General features: G+C 45.7%; 1 protein-coding gene across 3 annotated transcripts in view; it reads right to left on the bottom strand.

Annotated features, from left to right (window-relative positions):
- Positions 1-3,491: 3,491 nt before the first annotated feature.
- LOC113924578 (zinc finger protein 14-like) overlaps positions 3,492-19,702 on the bottom strand; it is a 35,635-nt gene continuing 19,424 nt past the window's right edge. For 2 of the 3 annotated variants that reach the window (XM_035726133.1, XM_035726132.1), the window contains exon 7: positions 3,492-4,780. In XM_035726133.1, the coding sequence (XP_035582026.1) occupies positions 4,750-4,780 (31 nt within the window). In that variant the 3' untranslated portion in view covers positions 3,492-4,749. Of the gene's footprint in view, positions 4,781-16,381; positions 19,693-19,702 lie in introns of those variants that run through there. The other variant, XM_035726134.1, reaches the window with a different exon arrangement.

The raw sequence follows: 19,702 nt of genomic DNA, 5'->3' as shown, positions 1-19,702 counted from the left end.
TCCGGCTTGCGTCGGCGCCGGTGTTCCTCCCGATACTTTAACGTTGCAGCGTGAAGTAACAGACTTGATAAACGCTGAGGTGTTTCCTTCCCAGCCGCCTGGAAAGGGCGTTTCCTGTGTTCCCCGGGGGCGCGGCGGGAGCAGGGGCTGCGGTGGCCGGGGCCCCGGGCGGGGGCGGGCCGTGGGGCGGGCGGAGCCCGCGGCTGCGGGGAGAGCCGGCGTTTGAGCGGCCCGCGCTGGGCCGGGGCAGGGAGACTGGCGGGCCTGACGCCGCTCCTGGTGCGGGTCCACGCAGGGTGGAAACACAGGCAGGCCCGTTCACGCCTTTCTCCTCTCCGTGTACGTCGTTCGTTCGGAGCTCGAGGAGATGATTTATGAGTTCTAGTATCTTTGGGTCCCCCTCCCGAGGACATGAGCGCGTGACGGGGTAGGGGACCCAAGTGTATGGCTGCTTCCCGGTGCCGAGCGCGCAGCGAAGGAAACAGTCCAGAAGCAGAAAGTGGGGCCTGGTGACCACAGACGCAAGGCGCGTGTGATCAAAACCCGTCGGCGAATGCGACCCTCACGCCCGGGCTAGCCACGGCCTTCAGAGGGCCTGGCCCCAGGCGGGATCTCGGGTCATGTCCAAAGACAGACGTCCGTGCCCTGGGCAACAGAGTCACCCCCGAGCCCAGAGAGCTCTCCACCGTGTCCGTCCGGGGGGACCACCAGCTGCCGGGGTGTGCGGCGGGTTAGAGGACAGCGCGCTGAGGACCACAGCGGACCCCAGCAAGCCTGAGAGCACATGGTAAGTGAAGGAACCAGCTGGTTCTCAAACACTGCCTTGCTCAGACAGGACTGACTTCTCTCAGTTAGTGAAAGGGTCAGCAAAAAAGAAGGGCAGGGGGACTAACAGGTATGTCGCTGGAACCACATCTGTGTGCGCTGAGAAATGACGGTTGAGTGTAAGGGACCGTGTGTGCAGTGCTCTTTCCTTAGCTTCGTGCTACTTGAGGGGGTGTCTGGGCGACCAACGTCAGCACCAGCAGTGACTTGAAAAGTGAAATTTCGGGGCGCCTGGGTGGCTCCGTCGTCAAGCGTCTGCCTTCGGCTCAGGTCATGGTCCCGGGGTCCTGGGATCGAGCCCCGCATCGGGCTCCCTGCTCCGTGGGAAGCCTGCTTCTCCCTCTCCCACTCCCCCTGCTTGTGTTCCCTCTCTCGCTGTGTCTCTCAGTCAAATAGATAAAATCAGAAGGAAGGAGGGAGGGAGGGAGGGAGGGAGGGGAGGGAGAGAAAGAAAAGTGAAATTTTATGGTTGCATCCCAAACTTCTTGAATTATAATTTCCTGGTGTTGAGTTCTGGATCTCCAAGAGATCTGTAAGCATGTTAGGGTTTAAGAGGTAATACTTAGCTAAATGGTTCTCAATACTGATTTCCTATCGGGATCCCTTGGGTGGTTGTAAGAAATACAATCATCCCAGACATCATTGCAAATGTTCTGGAGCGGAGCCTAGCATCGCTGCTGTTTTAACAATACCTTCATGCCTCCTGACCCTGATCTCTGAGTTTGCTTTTCAAAGAAGATGTAGCCCGCTCCTTGCCCCCCACCCCATATTCAAGTTGCTATTTATGTTTGACCCTAAAATTCTTTTAACTCCCATAGTTATTAAAAGATTGCAGAAGGGAGAGGAATTTTCTCTACTTCTCCAGACCCTTTCAATATTGCCAGAAATGAAGAGCCACACTAGAGTAATGAGGCAGGATTTGGACCATGAGACCAGGGCCTAGTACTAAAACTAAACAGCCTGTGACCTAAGCTACATGGAGACTGGATCATCTCATGGGTCACAGAGGATTTGGGGACTGGTCCAGCCTTGGGTTCCTTTCCTTGCCCCTTGTGCTTTATGGACGTTTTCTTGCTCTACAGGAGAGAGTCTGCACTTAAGGGACAAAATCCTGTCAACAGAAAGAAGCACCGTTGAGGAGAGTGCTAGACAGAGAGGAAGGAGAAGCTACTTGCTCTTCCCCTACAGAGCTATACAATCTTTCGGGTTGATAGTTACAGTTTTTCCAAAGTTAGAAAATGTAGACAGCATGAGCATATGATCTCTTCGCCACCAACTCCGTAGTTCTCAAATTCTGCTGCCTGTTACCACCATCTGGACACAGTTTAAAGACTCAGGCACAGACCTTGAAATAGACAAAAACGACCACAACACAAAATTGGTATCTTTGGGGTAGGGCCTAGAGATAAAAAAATTTTTTAAAACTCAACACCTGGGGCACCTAGGTGGCTCAGTCGTTAAGCGTCTGCCTTCGGCTCAGGTCATGATCCCAGGGTCCTGGGATTGAGCCCCACATCAGGCTCCCTGCTCCGCGGGAGTCTGCTTCTCCCTCTCCCACTCCCCCTGCTTCTGTCCCCTCTCTCGCTGTCTCTCTCTGGCAAATAAATAAATAAAATCTTAAATTAATAAATAAAACATTAAAAAAAAAGCAAAACTCAACACCTCTTACCAAAAAAAAAAAAAACAAAAACAAAAACAAAAACTCAACAACCATTTCCAATGTGAGAAAAACAGAATCAGTCTGTATGCAGTGCTTTCCACAATTTAATATAAGATCCACTAAGGAACATTGTTTATATGCATACCTTGATGCACTGGGCTGAATTGTGCCTAAGATTTCATGTTTTTAATAATACACAGGTTCTACCAAACTTCTTTTTATTCCCAGATAAATAAACTTTGATGAATAAAACTAATTTACAAAATGATCTTCAATGCTTAAATGTATATAAATGTATATCATATTTGGGAGAATTCTATTAATATTGAAATAATTGTATGTATTTTAAAGATTTTATTTATTTGGGAGAATTTTATTAATAGTTTATTTTTTTAAAGATTTTATTTATTTGACAGAGAGCACGAGCAGGGCGAGTGGGAGAGGGAGAAGCAGACCTCCCATGGAGCAGGGAGCCCAATGCGGGGCTCGATTCCAGGACCCCAGGACCGTGACCTGAGCCAAAGGCAGATGCTTAACCATCTAAGCCACCCAAGTGTCTCTTATTTATTTTAAAGATTTTATTTAACAGAGAGAGAGAGGGAGAGGGAGAGAACATACACACGCGTCCGCATGCACACAAGCAGGGGGAGGGGCAGAGAGAGAAGCTGACTCCCCACCGAGCACGGTGAGGCTCGATCCCAAGACCCTGAGATCATGACCTGGGCCAAAGGCAGACGCTTCACTAACTGAGTCACCCAGGCAGATCCTGAACTAATTTTTGAAATACTTATTTCAGAGCCTGGGTGGCTCATTCAGTGAAGTGACTCCCTTCGGCTCAGGTCATGATCCTGGGAACCTGGGATTGAGCCCTACATCGGGCACCCTGCTCAGTGGGGAGTCTGCTTCTCCCTCTCCCACTCCCCCTGCTTGTGTGCAAGCTGTCTCTCTCAAATAACTAAATGAAATATTTTTTTAAAAATAAAGTAAAAGACATTTATAATGATGTTTAATAACCAAAATATACAAGACAATAGACTATTGCCTATAATGGTTCCCACTGAAACACTTCAACAGAGCCAAAAACGATTGTCTCTGGACAGGTCACTGCTTAAAAGATGCACACCAGATAGGCTGGGTCCTGTTCCCAGATTTTATCAAAATGTAATCATTCACAGACCCAAGTCAGGTTAATTTCATAGCATTCTATTTACATTATAGTTTAAAACCTACTCACACAACTTGACTCATTTTTAATAAAAGCCATTAACAGTTTAATAAGTTCCAGTTAAAAACAGTTCAAGTTTACGTAACTATGCGGGGTCTGCCCGTGTGTCCCCAGAGCACGGTCTGGGATTCCACCATCTGCACACATGCCGGAGCTGGGAAGCTCTGCAGAGCCGTAAACAGCGGCTTCCTACCTCTTTCCCCGTGTGGATGCTACAGTCACGTCCACGCCCCGTGAGGCTGGAGGCTGAGCTCACCTCCTGCACGGCGTCCCGCTCCAGCCGTCTTCTCAGAGGGGTTCACAGGGGACGCTCAAGGGGACATCGGGACAGTCTGGGCAAGCGGAGGGCTCTGAACTGGAGGCGTAAGCTTCGCCCGGGGACCGAGCGGACCGGAGGGCGGCACGAGAACTGCCGTAGGTCTGGAGCCCCGTTGCGCACCGTCTGACGTGGGGAGGACCATTCGGAGGGACGGGCCGAGAACGTGGCTGGCTGGTGACGATGAGGACCAGTGCGGGTCCACGCGGCACTCAGGCGGGTCAGTGGTCTGCGCCCCAGCCCGCAGCTTCCTGCCACGTGGGGTTGCTTTTGGTCCAAAGCCAGTTGCGATGGACAGAACCTGCAGTCTGCACAGCCTCCAGCCTCCAGTCAGGTCTCTGAGAGCTCTCCTGCGTGATCTGGAAGGGACCGAGTCTTAGTTTATTTGGGGGCTTATGGGGAGTCTGGATGGGCATCTGGTCAGATCTCTGGCCCAAAACCTGGAGGCTGAGCTTGGAGTCCTGGCCCAGCTTTGAGTTCGTATTATGACACTTGATCGGGACGAGGCTCAGGCCATGTGTTTTAGGGGCAAACTTCAGGCCTGTCTGTCAAGGTGATGATCAGGGCAGGGTCCTGGCAGCCATCTCCGGTCTCGTCTTCTGCCCGTGGCGGGGCTCACTTCAGGTCTTTTAACGGGAGACCCTTTAGGGCACGTGGATCTCACAGTAGGTTTCTTTCCCAGCAGCTGACTTGTGAGACGGTCCAGGGTCCACGTCCCCTTGGTTATGTCAACAAGCATGGGCCTGATTGGAGGCTGTGGGGGAAGACACCACACACACGTATGTAGTGTGGTATGTACGTATGTACACACGTATGTGTGTATGTATGATGTATATGTGTACGTGCACACAGCTGAATTGCACAGGACACTTACATATGCCTTGTTTTCAATACCGTAACACACTGTAAATGTATTTTCCTTCTGTTTTCTTAATATCAATAATTTCTTTTTTTTCTTTTCAACATTGCATTGAATATCTTAGTCAATTCAATGAGGCAAGAAAATGAAATTTATTATTTTATCTTTTTTTAATGTTTTATTGTTATGTTAATCACCATATATTACATTATTTGTTTTTGATGTAGTGTTCCATGATTCATTGTTTGTTCATAACACCCGGTGCTCCATGCAGAATGTGCCCTCTTTAATACCCATCACCAGGCTAACCCATCCCCCTACGCTCCTCCCCTCTAGAACCCTCAGTTTGTTTTTCAGAGTCCATCGTCTCTCATGGCTCGTCTCCCCCTCTGACTTACTCCCCTTCATTCTTCCCCTCCTGCTATCTTCTTCTCTCTCTTTTTTCTTAAAGTATGTTCCGTTATTTGTTTCAGAAGTACAGATCTGTGATTCAACAGTCTTGCACAATTCACAGTGCTCACCATAGCACATGCCCTCCTCAATGTCTATCACCCAGCCACCCCATCCCTCCCAGCCCCCACCACTCCAGCAACACTCAGTTTGTTTCCTGAGATTAAGAATTCCTCATATCAGTGAGGTCATATGATACATGTCTTTCTCTGATTGACTTATTTCACTAAACATAATACCCTCCATTTCCATCCACCTCGTTGCACATGGCAAGATCTCATTCCTTTTGATGGCTGCATAATATTCCATTGTGTATATATACCACATCTTCTTTATCCATTCATCTGTCGATGGACATCTTGGCTCTTTCCACAGTTTGGCTATTGTGGACATTGCTGCTATAAACATTGGGGTGCACGTAACCCTTCAGGTCCCTACATTTGTATCTTTGAGGTAAATACCCAGTAGTGCAATTGCTGGATCGTATGCTAGCTCTAATTTCAACTGTTTGAGGAACCTCCATACTGTTTTCCAGAGTGGTTGCACCAGCTTGCATTCCCACCAACAGTGTAGGAGGGTTCCCCTTTCTCCACATCCCCGCCAACATCTGTCGTTTCCTGACTTGTTAATTTTAGCCATTCTGACTGGTGTGAGGTGGTATCTCATTGAGGTTTGGATTTGGATTTCCCTGATGCCGAGCGATGTAGAGCACTTTTTCATGTGTCTGTTGGCCATTTGGATGTCTTCTTTGGAAAAATGTCTGTTCATGTCTTCTGTCCATTTCTTGATTGGATTATTTGTCCTTTGGGTGTTGAGTTTGATAAGTTCTTTATAGATTTTGGATACTAGCCCTTTATCTGATATGTCATTGGCAAATATTTTCTCCCATTCTGTCGGTTGCCTTTGGTTTTGTGGACTGTTTCTTTTGCTGTGCAAAGGCTTTTTATCTTGATGAAATCCCAATAGTTCATTTTTGCCCTGGCTTCCCGTGCCTTTGGCGATGTTTCTAGGAAGAAGTTGCTGCGGCTGAGGTCGAAGAGGTTGCTACCTGTGTTCTCCTTTAGGATTTTGATGGACTCCTGTCTCATGTTTAGGTCTTTCAACCATTTGGAGTCTATTTTTGTGTGTGGTGTAAGGAAATGGTCCAGTTTCATTCTTCTGCATGTGGCTGTCCAATTTCCCCAACACCATTTGTTGAAGAGACTGTCTTTTTGCCATTGGACGTTCTTTCCTGCTTTGTCAAAGATGAGTTGACCATAGAGTTGAGGGTCCATTTCTGGGCTCTCGATTCTGTTCCATTGATCTATGTGTCTGTTTTTGTGCCAGTACCATACTGTCTTGATGATGACAGCTTTGTAATAGAGCTGGAAGTCCGGAATTGTGATGCCGCCAGCTTTGCTTTGCTTTTTCAATATTCCTCTGGCTATTCGGGGTCTCTTCTGGTTCCATACAAATTTTAGGATTATTTGTTCCATTTCTTTGAAAAAAGTGGATGGTGTTTTGATGGGGATTGCTTTGAATGTGTAGATTGCTCTAGGTAGCATTGACATCTTCACAATGTTGGTTCTCCGAATCCATGAGCATGGAACGTTTTTCCATTTCTTTGTGTCTTCTTCAATTTCTTTCCTGAGTATTTTATAGTTTTCTGACTACAGATCCTTTGCCTCTTTGGTTAAATTTATTCCTAGGTACCTTATGGTTTTGGGTGCAGTTGTGAATGGGATCGACTCCTTGATTTGTCTCTCTTCTGTCTTGTTGTTGGTGTATAGGAATGCCACTGATTTCTGTGCATTGATTTTATAGCCTGCTACTTGACTCAATTCCTGTATGAGTTCTAGCAGTTTTGGGGTGGAGTCTTTTGGGTTTTCCACATACAGTATCATATCATCTGCAAAGAGTGAGAGTTTGACTTCCTCTTTGCCGATTTGGATGCCTTTGATTTCTTTTTGTTGTCTGATTGCTGTGGCTAGGACTTCTAATACTATGTTGAATAGCAGTGGTGAGAGTGGACATCCCTGCCGCGTTCCTGACCTTAGGGGAAAAGCTCTCAGCTTTTCCCCATTGAGAATGATATTCGCTGTAGGTTTTTCGTAGATGGCTTTTATGATATTGAGGTATGTACCCTCTATCCCTATACTCTGAAGAGTTTTGATCAAGAAAGGATGGTGTACTTTGTCAAATGCTTTTTCTGCATCTATTGAGAGGATCATATGATTTTTGTTCTTTCTTTTGTTAATGTATTGTGTCACGTTGATTGATTTGCGGATGTTGAATCAGCCTTGCAGCCCAGGGATAAATCCCAGTTGGTCGTGGTAAATAATCCTTTTAATGTACTGTTGGATCCTATTGGCTAGTATTTTGGTGAGAATTTTTGCATCCATGTTCATCTAGGATATTGATCTGTAATTCTCCTTTTTGATGGGGTCTTTGTCTGGTTTTGGGATCAAGGGAATGGTGGCCTCATAAAATGAATTTGGAAGTTTTCCTTCCATTTCCATTTTTTGGAACAGTTTCAGGAGAATAGGTATTAATTCTTCTTTAAATGTCTGATAGAATTCCCCTGGGAAGCCATCTGGCCCTGGGCTTTTGTTTGTTGGGAGTTTTTTGATGACTGCTTCAATTTCCTTAGTGGTTATAGGTCTGTTCAGGTTTTCTATTTCTTCCTGGTTCAATTTTGGTAGTTGATACATCTCTAGGAATGCACCCATTTCTTCCAGGTTATCTAATTTGCTGGCATAGAGTTGCTCATAATATGTTCTTATAATTGTTTGTATTTCTTTGGTGTTGGTTGTGATCTCTCCTCTTTCATTCATGATTTTGTTGATTTGGGTCATTTCTCGTTTCCTTTTGATAAGTCTGGCCAGGGGTTTATCAATCTTGTTAATTCTTTCAAAGAACCAGCTCCTAGTTTCGTTGATCTGTTCTACTGTTCTTTTGGTTTCTAGTTCATTGATTTCTGCTCTGATCTTTATGATTTCTCTTCTCCTGCTGGGTTTAGGCTTTATTTGCTGTTCTTTCTCCAGCTCCTTTAGGTGTAGGGTTAGGTTGTGTATTTGAGACCTTTCTTGTTTCTTGAGAAAGGCTTGTATTGCTATATACTTTCCTCTCAGGACTGCCTTTGCTGTATCCCAAAGATTTTGGACAGTTGTGTTTTCATTTTCATTGGTTTCCACGAATTTTTTTAATTCTTCTTTAATTTCCTGGTTGACCCATTCATTCTTTAGTAGGATGCTCTTTAGCCTCCATGTATTTGAGTTCTTTCTGACTTTCCTCTTGTGATTGAGTTCTAGTTTCAAAGCATTGTGGTCTGAAACTATGCAGGGAATGATCCCAATCTTTTGGTACCGGTTGAGACCTGATTTGTGACCTAGGATGTGATCAATTCTGGAGAATGTTCCATGGGCACTAGAGAAGAATGTTATTCCGTTGCTTTGGGATGGAATGTTCTGAATATGTCTGTGAAGTCCATTTGGTCCAGTGTGTCATTTAAAGTAATTCCTTGTTGATCTTTTCCTTAGATGATCTGTCCATTTCAGTCAGGGGGGTGTTAAAGTCCCCCACTATTATTGTATTGTTGTCATTGTGTTTCTTTGCTTTTGTTATTAATTGCCTTATATAATTGGCTGCTCCCATGTTCGGGGCATAGATATTTACAATTGTTAGATCTTCTTGTTGGATAGACCCTTTAAGTAGGATATAGTGTCCTTCCTCATCTCTTATTACAGTCTTTGTTTTAAAATCTAGTTTGTCTGATATAAGGATTGCCACCCCAGCTTTCTTTTGGAGTCCATTAGCATGGTAAATGGTTTTCCACCCCCTCACTTTCAATCTGGGGGTGTCTTTGGGTGTAAAATGAGTCTCTTGCAGACAGCATATTGATGGGTCTTGTTTTTTAATCCAATCTGATAGCCTGTGTCTTTTGATTGGGGCATTGAGCCCATTTACATTCAGGGTAACTATTGAAAGGTATGAATTTAGTGCCATTGTATTGCCTGTAAGCTGACTGTTACTGTATGTTGTCTGTGTTCCTTTCTGATCTTTGCTGCTTTAGGTTCTCTCTTTGCCTAGAGGACCCCTCTCAATATTTCTTGGAGGGCTGGTTTCGTGTTTGCAAATTCCTTTAGTTTTTGTTTGTTCTGGAAGCTTTTTATCTCTCCTTCTATTTTCAATGACAGCCTAGCTGGATATAGTATTCTTGGCTGCATATTTTTCTCGTTTAGTTCTCTGAAGATATCTTGCCAGTCCTTTCTGGCCTGCCAGGTCTCTGTGGATAGGTCTGTTGCCAATCTAATATTTTTACCATTGTAGGTTACATATCTCTTCTCCCGAGCTGCTTTCAGGATTTTCTCTTTGTCTCTGAGACTCGTAAGTTTTACTATTAGATGTCGGGGTGTTGACCTATTATTATTGATTTTGAGAGGGGTTCTCTGTGCCTCCTGGATTTTGATGCCTGTTTCCTTCCTCACATTGGGGAAGTTCTCTGCTATTATTTTCTCCAATATACCTTCTGCCCCTATCTCTCTTTCTTCTTCTTCTGGCTCCCAATTATTCTAATGTTGTTTCATCTTATCGTATCACTTATCTCTTGAATTCTGCCCTCATGATCCTGTAGTTGTTTCTCTTTTTCTCAGCCTCTTTATTTTCCATCATTTGGTCTTCTATATCACTGATTCTCTCTTCTGCCTCATTTATCCTAGCAGTTAGTGCCCCCATTTTTTATTGCACCTCATCAATAGCCTTTTTGATTTCGACTTGGTTAGATTTTAGTTCTTTTATTTCTCCAGAAAGTGTTTCTCTAATAACTTCCACGCTTTTTTCAAGCCCAGCTAGTATCTTTAAAGTCATGATTCTGAACTCTAGGTCCGACATCGTACTAATGTCCGTATTGAGTAGGTCCCTGGCTGACGGTACTACCTCTTGTTCTTTTTGCTGAGGTGATTTTTTTCGTCTTGTCATTTTGTCCAGAGGAGAATAGATGAATGAGAGAACAAAATGCTAACAGGTTTACAACGTCCCCAGCAAATATACTGTATACAAATCAGAAAAGACCTGAAACCAGGGGAAAAGAAAGAGAAAGAAAGAAAAAAGAGAGAAAAAAAAAGAAAAAAGATAAAAACAAAAACATAACAATACAAAAAAAGCAGAATATGATCAAATATGATCAGGCTAGTGCATAGATCAGTGCCACACACTAGATTTTGGGCGTATTTTTGTCTGTTAGAAAAAAGTGCCGCCTAAAATTTTAAAGGAAGAAAGACATATATGTACAAAATAAGGGTTGATACAATGAAGGGATAGAGGATGACTGTAAAGATGAAAATTATAAAAGATTTTATAAAAGGACTTGATAAGATAAGAAGTTGTTTGAAAAAAGAAAGAAGATTTAAGAAAAAAAAAAGAAGAAAGGGAGAGAATGTGATCAGGCAGGAGACTAGAACAGAGCCATACACTAGTGATTTAGGGTATATTTTGATCTGTTAGAAGAAACTGTATCTCAAAATTTTAAAGAGAGAACAACTTATATATATATGCCAAAAATAAGGGTAACTACTATGAAGGGATAAAATATGACTCTAAAAATGAAAAATAAAAAATGTTTTTTTTTTAAAAAAAGAGATTGATAAGATGTTGGTTGAAAAAGGGAAAAAGAAAAATAAAAAAAAACAGTTAACAAAAATTAACTTTGATGAACTATTGAATCATGGTAAAAAAAAGCCATGAATTCTATGTGCAGTATTCCCCTAGCGCTGGAGTTCTCCCATTCTCCTTGATCGGTAAACTTGGTCTTGGCTTGCTGGCTGTTCATGCTGATCTTCTGGGGGAGGGGCCTGTTGCCGTGGTTCCCAAATGTCTTTGCCGGAGGCTGAATTGCCCCGCCCTTGTCGGTCCGGCCTAAGCAAGGTGCTCGGGTTTGATCTCAGGAGCTTTTGTTCCCTGCAAGCTCTCCATACAGCCTTGGGGGACCAGGGCAAAAATGGTGGCCTCCCAATCTCCACCCGGAGGAGCTGAGAACGCGGGGCCCCGCTCCTCAGTGCGCCCACAGAGAAAAGCAGTCACTCCCTTGTCCCTGGTCTCCGGCTGCTCTCCGCGCTCACCTGGCCTGTGACCGAGCATTTCTATCTCTGGCACCCGACCCCGTGTGGAGTCTCCAAACCCAGCAGATCCCTGCGGTGCGCTCCCGCGCCGCTCCTCTCCGGGAAGGAAAGGGAGTCTCCCCAGCTCTGCCGCTTGTTGGGTCCCTGCTGGAGGAGCAGTGGCCCGACTGGGCCGCGGATCACACTTTATGGCCACCCCGAGCTGAGAGCCCGCGCCTCGGCTCCGTCTCTGCAGCCGGCTTCCCCGCTCCGATCCCTGGGAGCTCTGCCGCACTCAGGCACCCCCGGTCTTTCTGTGACCCCGAGGGTCCTGAGACCACACTGTCCCGGGAGGATTCCACCCCCCGCTTAGCCACTGCAGCGACGTCCCTCAGCGGAGCCAACTTCTAAAAGGTCCGATTTTGTGCTCCGCGGCTCTAGCACTTGCCAGAAGCGGCCGACGGAGGCCCCTCCCCCGCCGTCTATCCTCCCGAATATCGCCTCGGATTCACTTCTCCGCACGTCCTACCTTCCAGTAAGTGGTCGCTTCTCTGTTCAGAGAGTTGTTGCTACTCTCCTCTTTGATCTCCTGTTGAGTTCGTAGGTGTTCAGAATGGTTTGATCCCTATTCAGCTGAATTCCTGAGACCAGACGAAATCTAGGTCTCCTACTCCTCCGCCATCTTGCTCCGCCCCCCAATATCAATAATTTCTTTTCTCTGGCTTACCTCATTGTAAAAATACAGTGTATAACACATATAATGTACAAATATCAAATTATCTCGGTAAGTCTTCCAGGCAATGGTAGGCTATTAGTAGCTCAGTTTGAGGGGGAGTCAGAAGTTACACGTGGATTTCCAGCTGGTGATATATGTGTTAATTAACTTGACCGTGGGAATCCACCACTATGTATATGTATGTACATATATATCAAATCATGTTCTATAATTTAAGTATATCCCACTGCAATTTGCTAATTATACCACAGTAAAGCTGAAAAAAACAAAAATTTTCTTTAAAATGTTAAAACATATGAATATTATGTATACATATATTACATATACATATATACCCACACACATAGAAGCAAAAAAGTTCAATAATATATAAAAAGGGTAAGACACTAACAATGTAGAGATCCTCCCAGGAATGAAAAGCTGAATCAGTACTTCTTTTTTGAATCAATACTTTTTAAATGAATGTAATTCACCATATTAACACAACAGTGAAAATCAGTATGACTCTCTCAAGAGATCAGGGAAACATAGGGCACATTTCAATGTCTAGTCATCGTGCAAACTCCAAGCATAGCCAGAAGGGAAGGGAATTGCTTTAATCTGAAAAGTGCATCTCCAAAACAAACAAAACAAATCCTTGAGCTAACAGGACACTTAATGGTGAAAAGAAAAAAAGGAAAAAAGAATGTTTTCCCTCTGAGATCTGGAAGCAAGCAAGGATGTACCTTCTCACAGCACGGTTACATGGGGGCCATGGGCTTGGGGCCTGGAAGAGGCAGTGGGCCATGGGAGGTTATGGGCAGAAGGAGTCTCACGTGTGTCACGAGCCCCCCCCCGTCAGCGTCTGATTGTCTACAGTCTCCACAGGGAGTATCTCCACCGACCAACATCAGCACTTCCGTCTACTCTCCATTTCTTTTCCTCAGCATGTTTACTACTGGTATTATTATCAGTAACGATGTTTATCCTGGTTGAGGTTTATATTGTCTTTTTCTGTGTCATCTTATACTCTTGTCTTTATTTTCTTCCTTCTATGTGCTTCCAGCATTTGTGTCCTTTTTTACTTCTTAAGAAAGACACGAAGGTGACTGATTTCAGTCTTTCTTCTTTTCGCACGTGTCCATGTAAGTCTATAAGTTTGCTCCTAAGCACTGATCGAGTTGGGTCTCATGTCTTCCCTCTTGTCTTCTCAAACCCTCTGCCTGCCAGCCGTGTCTGTGCTCCAGGGTCACCACGCCACGTCTTCTGGGGTCCAACCCCTGTGCCCATGACCCGTGTCTGTCATCACGTGTTTCTAATCCCTCTGCCAGTGGTTCTTGCCAGGTCTCCAAAATCTACATCCCTTGTGCTTGCATCCACATGGTAAATCGTCCCGTTCTACAGGCACATCATGAGCTCGCGGCACCGTTTCCCTCTATGCCCATACAGCCCATGGCAGGAGATCAGCCGACCCGGGGGAGGCATCTGAGTTGCCAAGTGTCAAAGCAGCAGACAAAACCATCGACTCAAAAATGAGAACGTGAGCCATCTAATCACTTACTGTGGTGGCATAAGCAAGAGCCCTGGCCATAGAAGAAGTTCTCCCCCTGTTGGATGGGGGAGTGTGCATGGGATATTGTACAGATCACAGAGCAGTGCACATGAATGTGGGGCTGGTCTTGCTGTTGAGGAAACCCCAAACAAAAGGTTATGGCATTTTCATAGACCCTTGGGCTGGAGGGAGAGTGAGAAGCACTGATGCAGGAGAGTCCTGAGCACTGTGTCAGAGCTGGAAAAGTGTCTTCCAGGTTTCCCCTTCTTCTCTCCCTACAAGGGGATCTCAGCAGAAGCATCTGGGGAGGACCTCATCACAAGACTCAGATGAAGAGAAGCATGTGTGTTTCAGGAAATGCTGTCCTTCCCTGAGGTTTCTTATGACGAAATACAATTATCTGTTAAGCACCAAATTCCCAAGTGGCACCATCATTTAATGATGAATGGAGAAATGGGATCCCATGAAGAACGTTAGGAGAATGTGTCAACAGTTGAGAATATACACAAGAGCTTAATTTCACGGGCGCACCTGGGTGGCTCAGTCGTTAAGCGTCTGCCTTTGGTTCAGGTCATGATCCCAGGGTCCTGGGATCGAACCCCGCATCGGGCTCCCTACTCAGCGGGAAGCCTGCTTCTCCCTCTGCCTGCCACTTCCCCTGCTTGTGCTCTCTCTCTCAAATAAATAAAATCTTAAAAAAAAAAAAAAAAAGATTCATTTTGGATATACTGCTCTCATTCCAGAACAGTAACAGGATGAATTTGTGTTCTATGTCAAAGAAACAGAGTAATTAACAGAAAGGAACACACACACAGCACTAAATTCATATAGTCCAAGAGGGAACCTCTGCTAATGAACTAGTTGTAAAAGCAATTCAACTATTTCAGAGTACTGCTTTAGCCGAGCTTTCCCAGTGGTTTTTATAAAGATTGATAATAGATCCTTCCATAAACTGGCCCATATAATACATGTCAGACAAATATGACATACGCAAAGAAATGTTAAAATATTACACAAAATACAAGTAAACATTGCATCAACCTAGTAAAATATTGTGCCATGATCAAGGGACCTTTATGTCAGGATGCCAGTGTGATTCAGATTTAGGATATCCATTAAAACAACTATATTAACAGAAACGAGAAAATGATGTGCTCATGTTCATAGATGCAAAAACTATATTGGAAGAACTCTACAGAAATGTGTTTTAATCAAACAAATAAGTAAATGCCACAGAACAAAAACTATAAGTCTGTACTCAATATGCATGCTTGTTGGGCTAAACATCGCCTTGGTGTGCACAAGAAAATTTAGTGTAGGGTAACTGCTAAAACAGGAAATAAGTGAAAAAGAAATCTCCAGAAGGATTAAATCTTCTATGAAAATAGGATAATTCATGCTGGAGAAGTTACTTTATGAAAAATCGTCAGAAATTCTTTATTAACAGATCAAGTAAACACTGATGGTGCAAGAGTTATCTTCCTTTAAAAGGACAGTTAGTACTGCCATCAAAACTTTAAAAGTAATAAGGGGCGTCTGGGAGGCTCAGTCGGTAAACCTCTGCCTTCAGCTCAGGTCATGATCCCAGGGTCCTGGGATTGAGTCCTGCATCGGGACCCTGCTCAGCGGGAAGCCTGCTTCTCCCTCTGCCTCCGTTCCTCCCCCAACTTGTGCTTGCTCTCTCTCTAATAAATAAAATCGTTATTAAAAAAAATAGCCACTGCAGATGTCTTCCTGCAGTTGGAAGCAATCCCCCAAATACCGTGGGATGGTATTATAGCACCTTTCTTGCCACCCCCACCTCCTAGCCTGCAGCCCTGTTTTGGGGGACTGTGCCCGTTAGCTTGTTTTTACTCACTTGTGACGTCCTTCTCCCTAAGACTGCCAGTGTCCACACTAAGCAAGGTCTTCAGGTGTGGAAACGCCTGGTGATCTCACCGCCCCCAGTGAGGACTTTTACCTCTGCAGCATCTTAGTTCAGGGAAACTTTTTGGCCCCACAACTCTCTAACTTTCACAAATACACCCTTTAAGCGAATATTTCCTACTGCCACGTCACCTCTGCTCACCACGTCTTACTGGGAAGCAGAAGCCCCAGTACTTTGCTTGCACAAAATTCCACCTTATTTCTACTAAGCCCAGAAAGGCCCCACTTTTCTCCTGGGACTTCATTCTCGCTCCCTGATGGTTTTCAGTTGCCCCCATAGAAACACCAGTGTGCGTGAGGCAGTCCTCTTCGTCTGGTACCCCAGAAACTCCTGTTTAAACATCTACGTAGCAATGTCTTCAAAGATTTGTATATTTTAACCAGATTTTACTATTGCTTTTTATGGGTTGGACCAATAAAATCTACTCCCTCATGGCAGAAACTGACATTCTTTTACTTCATGTATTTTCAAGCAAAGAATGCTTTAATATTTTTATGTACAAAACACTTACATCCATATTTTAAGAGCAATAGGACTGTTCTGAGGACAAATCCTCCTAATTGACCATCTGGATTCATACTGAATCTTTAATGCATTCTTATGGGACCCTGGTTACATTTTCTGCATTTTTTTAAAAGATTTTATTGATTGATTGACAAAGTGAGGGAACACAAGCAGGGGTAGGAGCAGAGTGAGAGGGAGAAGCAGGCTTCCCGCTGAGCAGGGAGCCCGATGCGGGACTCGATCCCAGGACCCTGAGATCATGATCTGAGCCAAAGGCAGATGTTAACCAACTGAGCCACCCAGGTGTCCCTTTCTGCATTTTTCCCATTGATCTTTTTGCTGGTATGTTTGTAGCAAACACCTCAGATGTAGACCCTTGGGCTCCACCTGCGTCTTACACTATCTGCCAAGAATGAGGCAGTACGGCTCTGTGCATGGGCTTTGAGCTTCTCCCTGCCAAGCCCTGGGTTTCTGTGTCAATGTCCAAGTGTGATATGCCTCATGATCAAGACACACATGCGCAGCCAGATTCCCTGCATATAAGGATGGCCAGAGAATATATGGCCCTCGGATCTGCACAGTTGTTTCCCTGGTTTGTCCGACTGAGGGTGTTGGCCACTATTTGTCTGTTGAGTGTGGTCAGGGTGGGGGGTGCACATGTGACTGTCAGAACACAGACACGTGTTACCAGATCTCATCTGCGCACACGCACGTGTCAGGGTTTGCTTGAGGGTGTTGTGTCCAGTGTGGGATCAGTGTGTGTGATGACTGTCTTAGAGGGCACACGAGGTAGAAAGCACCATCTCAGCAATTCAGTAAAGACTCACAGAGCATGCCCACTGGGGAGCCTGGGAAAAGTGAAACCAGCATTGTGGGGTCAGGCCTGTGGGACTTGCAGGGGCTCTGGAGAAGGGAAGACTAGGGGCAGAGTTACTGAAATGTGTAGTGGAAATCCTGTAAGTTGGGGCTACGATCTGCAGTTTGTGATTTGGGGGTCTTGTAGGGTCAGTGATCATGGGGACAGCAGTTTGAATGCCTCCAAGGAGTCAGCAACGGATGCCCTATGGGTCAGTCAGCCAACCTGTGAGGGACAAACACAGACATCCTTGTGTGGTTTGATATGGGGGACATGTCATGTTGGTGGGCACCCCCCTCCCCTGGGAGAGTGCCTTGCCCTCTGCAGTCACCGTGCCAGGCTGAGGCCCCACCGTTCCTCATTCACTGCCCGTAGAGCACACCAGGCAAAAATCCCTGCACCAATCACATCCAACAAGTAGGGGGCCTGGGCGGCCTACTCTTGGTTTGGGCTTGGGTCACAATCTCAGGGTTGTGGAATCGAGCCCTGCATCAGTCTCCACGTTCTGCGTGTGCCGCTCCCTGCCCCACCCCTGCTCACGCACTCCCTCTAAAATAATTTACAAGACCCATCTTCACTGCCAGCCTGAGAGACCTGACCAACTCCTCGCTGAGGACACGAGTATTAGGAAATCGTCATTTAGAAAGTGCATGAGAGGGAGCGCCCGGGTGGCTCAGTCAGTGAAGAGTCTGCCTTCAACTCAGGTCATGAGCTCAGGGTCCTGGGATCGAGTCCCACGTCTGGCTGCTTCTCCCTCTGTCTCTTCCTGTGGCTCCCCCCGCTCATGCTCTCTCTCAAATAAATATAATCTTTAAAAAAAAAGTGCATGAGAAAACTTTCACTTCCATCATACGTCGTATATAGAAAGACTGTTTTCCGAGTATAATCGGCCACAATAGGACCGACTGCTCGCCCCACCCCCGTACCCTTACTGCCACTTGGAACAGTCGGCTCGCTCTACATCTGACATACAGGCAGGAGCTACGCTCGGCAGTAAGACTACAACAGAACAAAAAGTTGGGAAAGAAGACTATGTGTACATGAAGTGACTGTGTATGCAGAAAATCCAACTAAAAAAAAAGTTCTGAGAAAGTTATTAAACTTACCAAGTTCAGATAATTCAAGGTCATATAAGTCAATTATACTTATCTGTTAGCGATGAATAAATGTAAGTTAAAACATGAGATTTACAAAGGCATAAAAATATAAAACCTGGGGATGACTGTGATGGAAGTTGCGTGAGCTCCTACAGTGACAGGCCACTGTACATGTTGTTCTCTCCCATGTACAAGGACCTACGGCCCCAGCTCCAAAATGGGAGATCATGGGTCTTGTTGCTGGGGGCTTGACTTTACTGTAGTAGACCCCCACGTACTTGCTAGCCGCTTCACATACAAACCAGCAGCCTCTCCCCTTCGTCTGAGGGCTTCATCTGCCCCCTGCTCACGTCGCCCCATGCCCCACTCCCCTCCACCCAAGGAGGTCCATCTGGTTACTTTGCCCTCTTTTCTTAGAACGCTGTTCGCTGTCTCCTGGGAATGCATTTTGCCGGGTTGATTCCTCCCTTCACCTACCTCGGCTCCCCTCCTCTCTGGGCCTCATGTCCTCTGAACTGGTTTTGCCGGGAGCCAACCCCGTCCCCCCCCAACAGGAGCATCTACTCTCTCCAGCGCTGGAGCCTCCCATTGCCCCTCTTGCTCCCCACCCGCCCTGCTCTTGCCCAGGTCGCTGCTCCGCTTCACCCCAGTCACCTGCAGCTCCTGTCCAGGGGTCCTCTCCCTCCATGCCCTTGACCCCATCCAGGGTGGGGTATCCGAGCCAAGAACCCCTAGAAGGGATTAGGGGCAATTCTTTCACCTCAAAGTTTTGGTGCTCTGTTTGAGACCTTCTGAGGCACAGAGGGACACACTCTTCTGGGGCTGCAAATGGGGTCCTGGAACTCGTCACTTCCTACCAAAGTCGGCCCTCCCGGGTCTCGTTCTGTAGTACCTGGTGGCAAACATCTGCCAAACTGAGAAGAGCTGCCACAAGAGACCGACGAGAAAAGTTTATTTGGGGTTGAAGAATTGTGCTTTGGGGAGTACAGATTCCAGCAGTAACCAGAAGTGTCCCATGTACGGGGTGAAAGCAAGGGGTTTTTATGAGAAACAGACGGGCAACTACATGGCTGGGGTAAAAGAGAAAACGGTTGTCCTCTGGTACCGGCATATGGTCAATCCTGGAGCGTTCTCCTGTGCACTTGAGGATGCACTGTGCTGTTTGTGGATGGAGTGCTCAGGATCCATCTGATCTAATGTGTCATTGAAGGCTCATGTTTTCTTACGGATTTTGTCTGGTTTAGCCATTGATGAAATTGTGTATTCAAGTTCCCCTCCTATCATTGTATTACTGTTTCTCCCTTTACATGTGTTTGTTTTATATACGTAGGTGTTCATTTTTTAAAAGATTTTGAGTCAAAGAGATAGATCATGAGCAGGGGAGAGGGGCAGAAGGAGAGGGAAAAGCAGACTCCCTTCTGAGCAGGGAGCCCAATGTGGAACTCGATCCCAGGACCCTGAGATCATGACCTGAGCCAAAGGCAGATGCTTAACCGACTGAGCCACCCAGGCGCCCCTATATGTAGGTGTTCCTATGTTGGATGCACAAATATTTACAGAGGTTCTACTATCCTGCTGTTGAACTGACCCCCCTTATTGTCAGGTGATACCCTTCATTGTCTCAACGCCATTCTAAAATAAA

Source organism: Zalophus californianus, chromosome 2 (assembly GCF_009762305.2).
Source record: "Zalophus californianus isolate mZalCal1 chromosome 2, mZalCal1.pri.v2, whole genome shotgun sequence".
NCBI classification, from domain to species: Eukaryota; Metazoa; Chordata; class Mammalia; order Carnivora; family Otariidae; genus Zalophus; species Zalophus californianus.
This window is presented reverse-complemented; position numbering and strand designations above follow the sequence as displayed.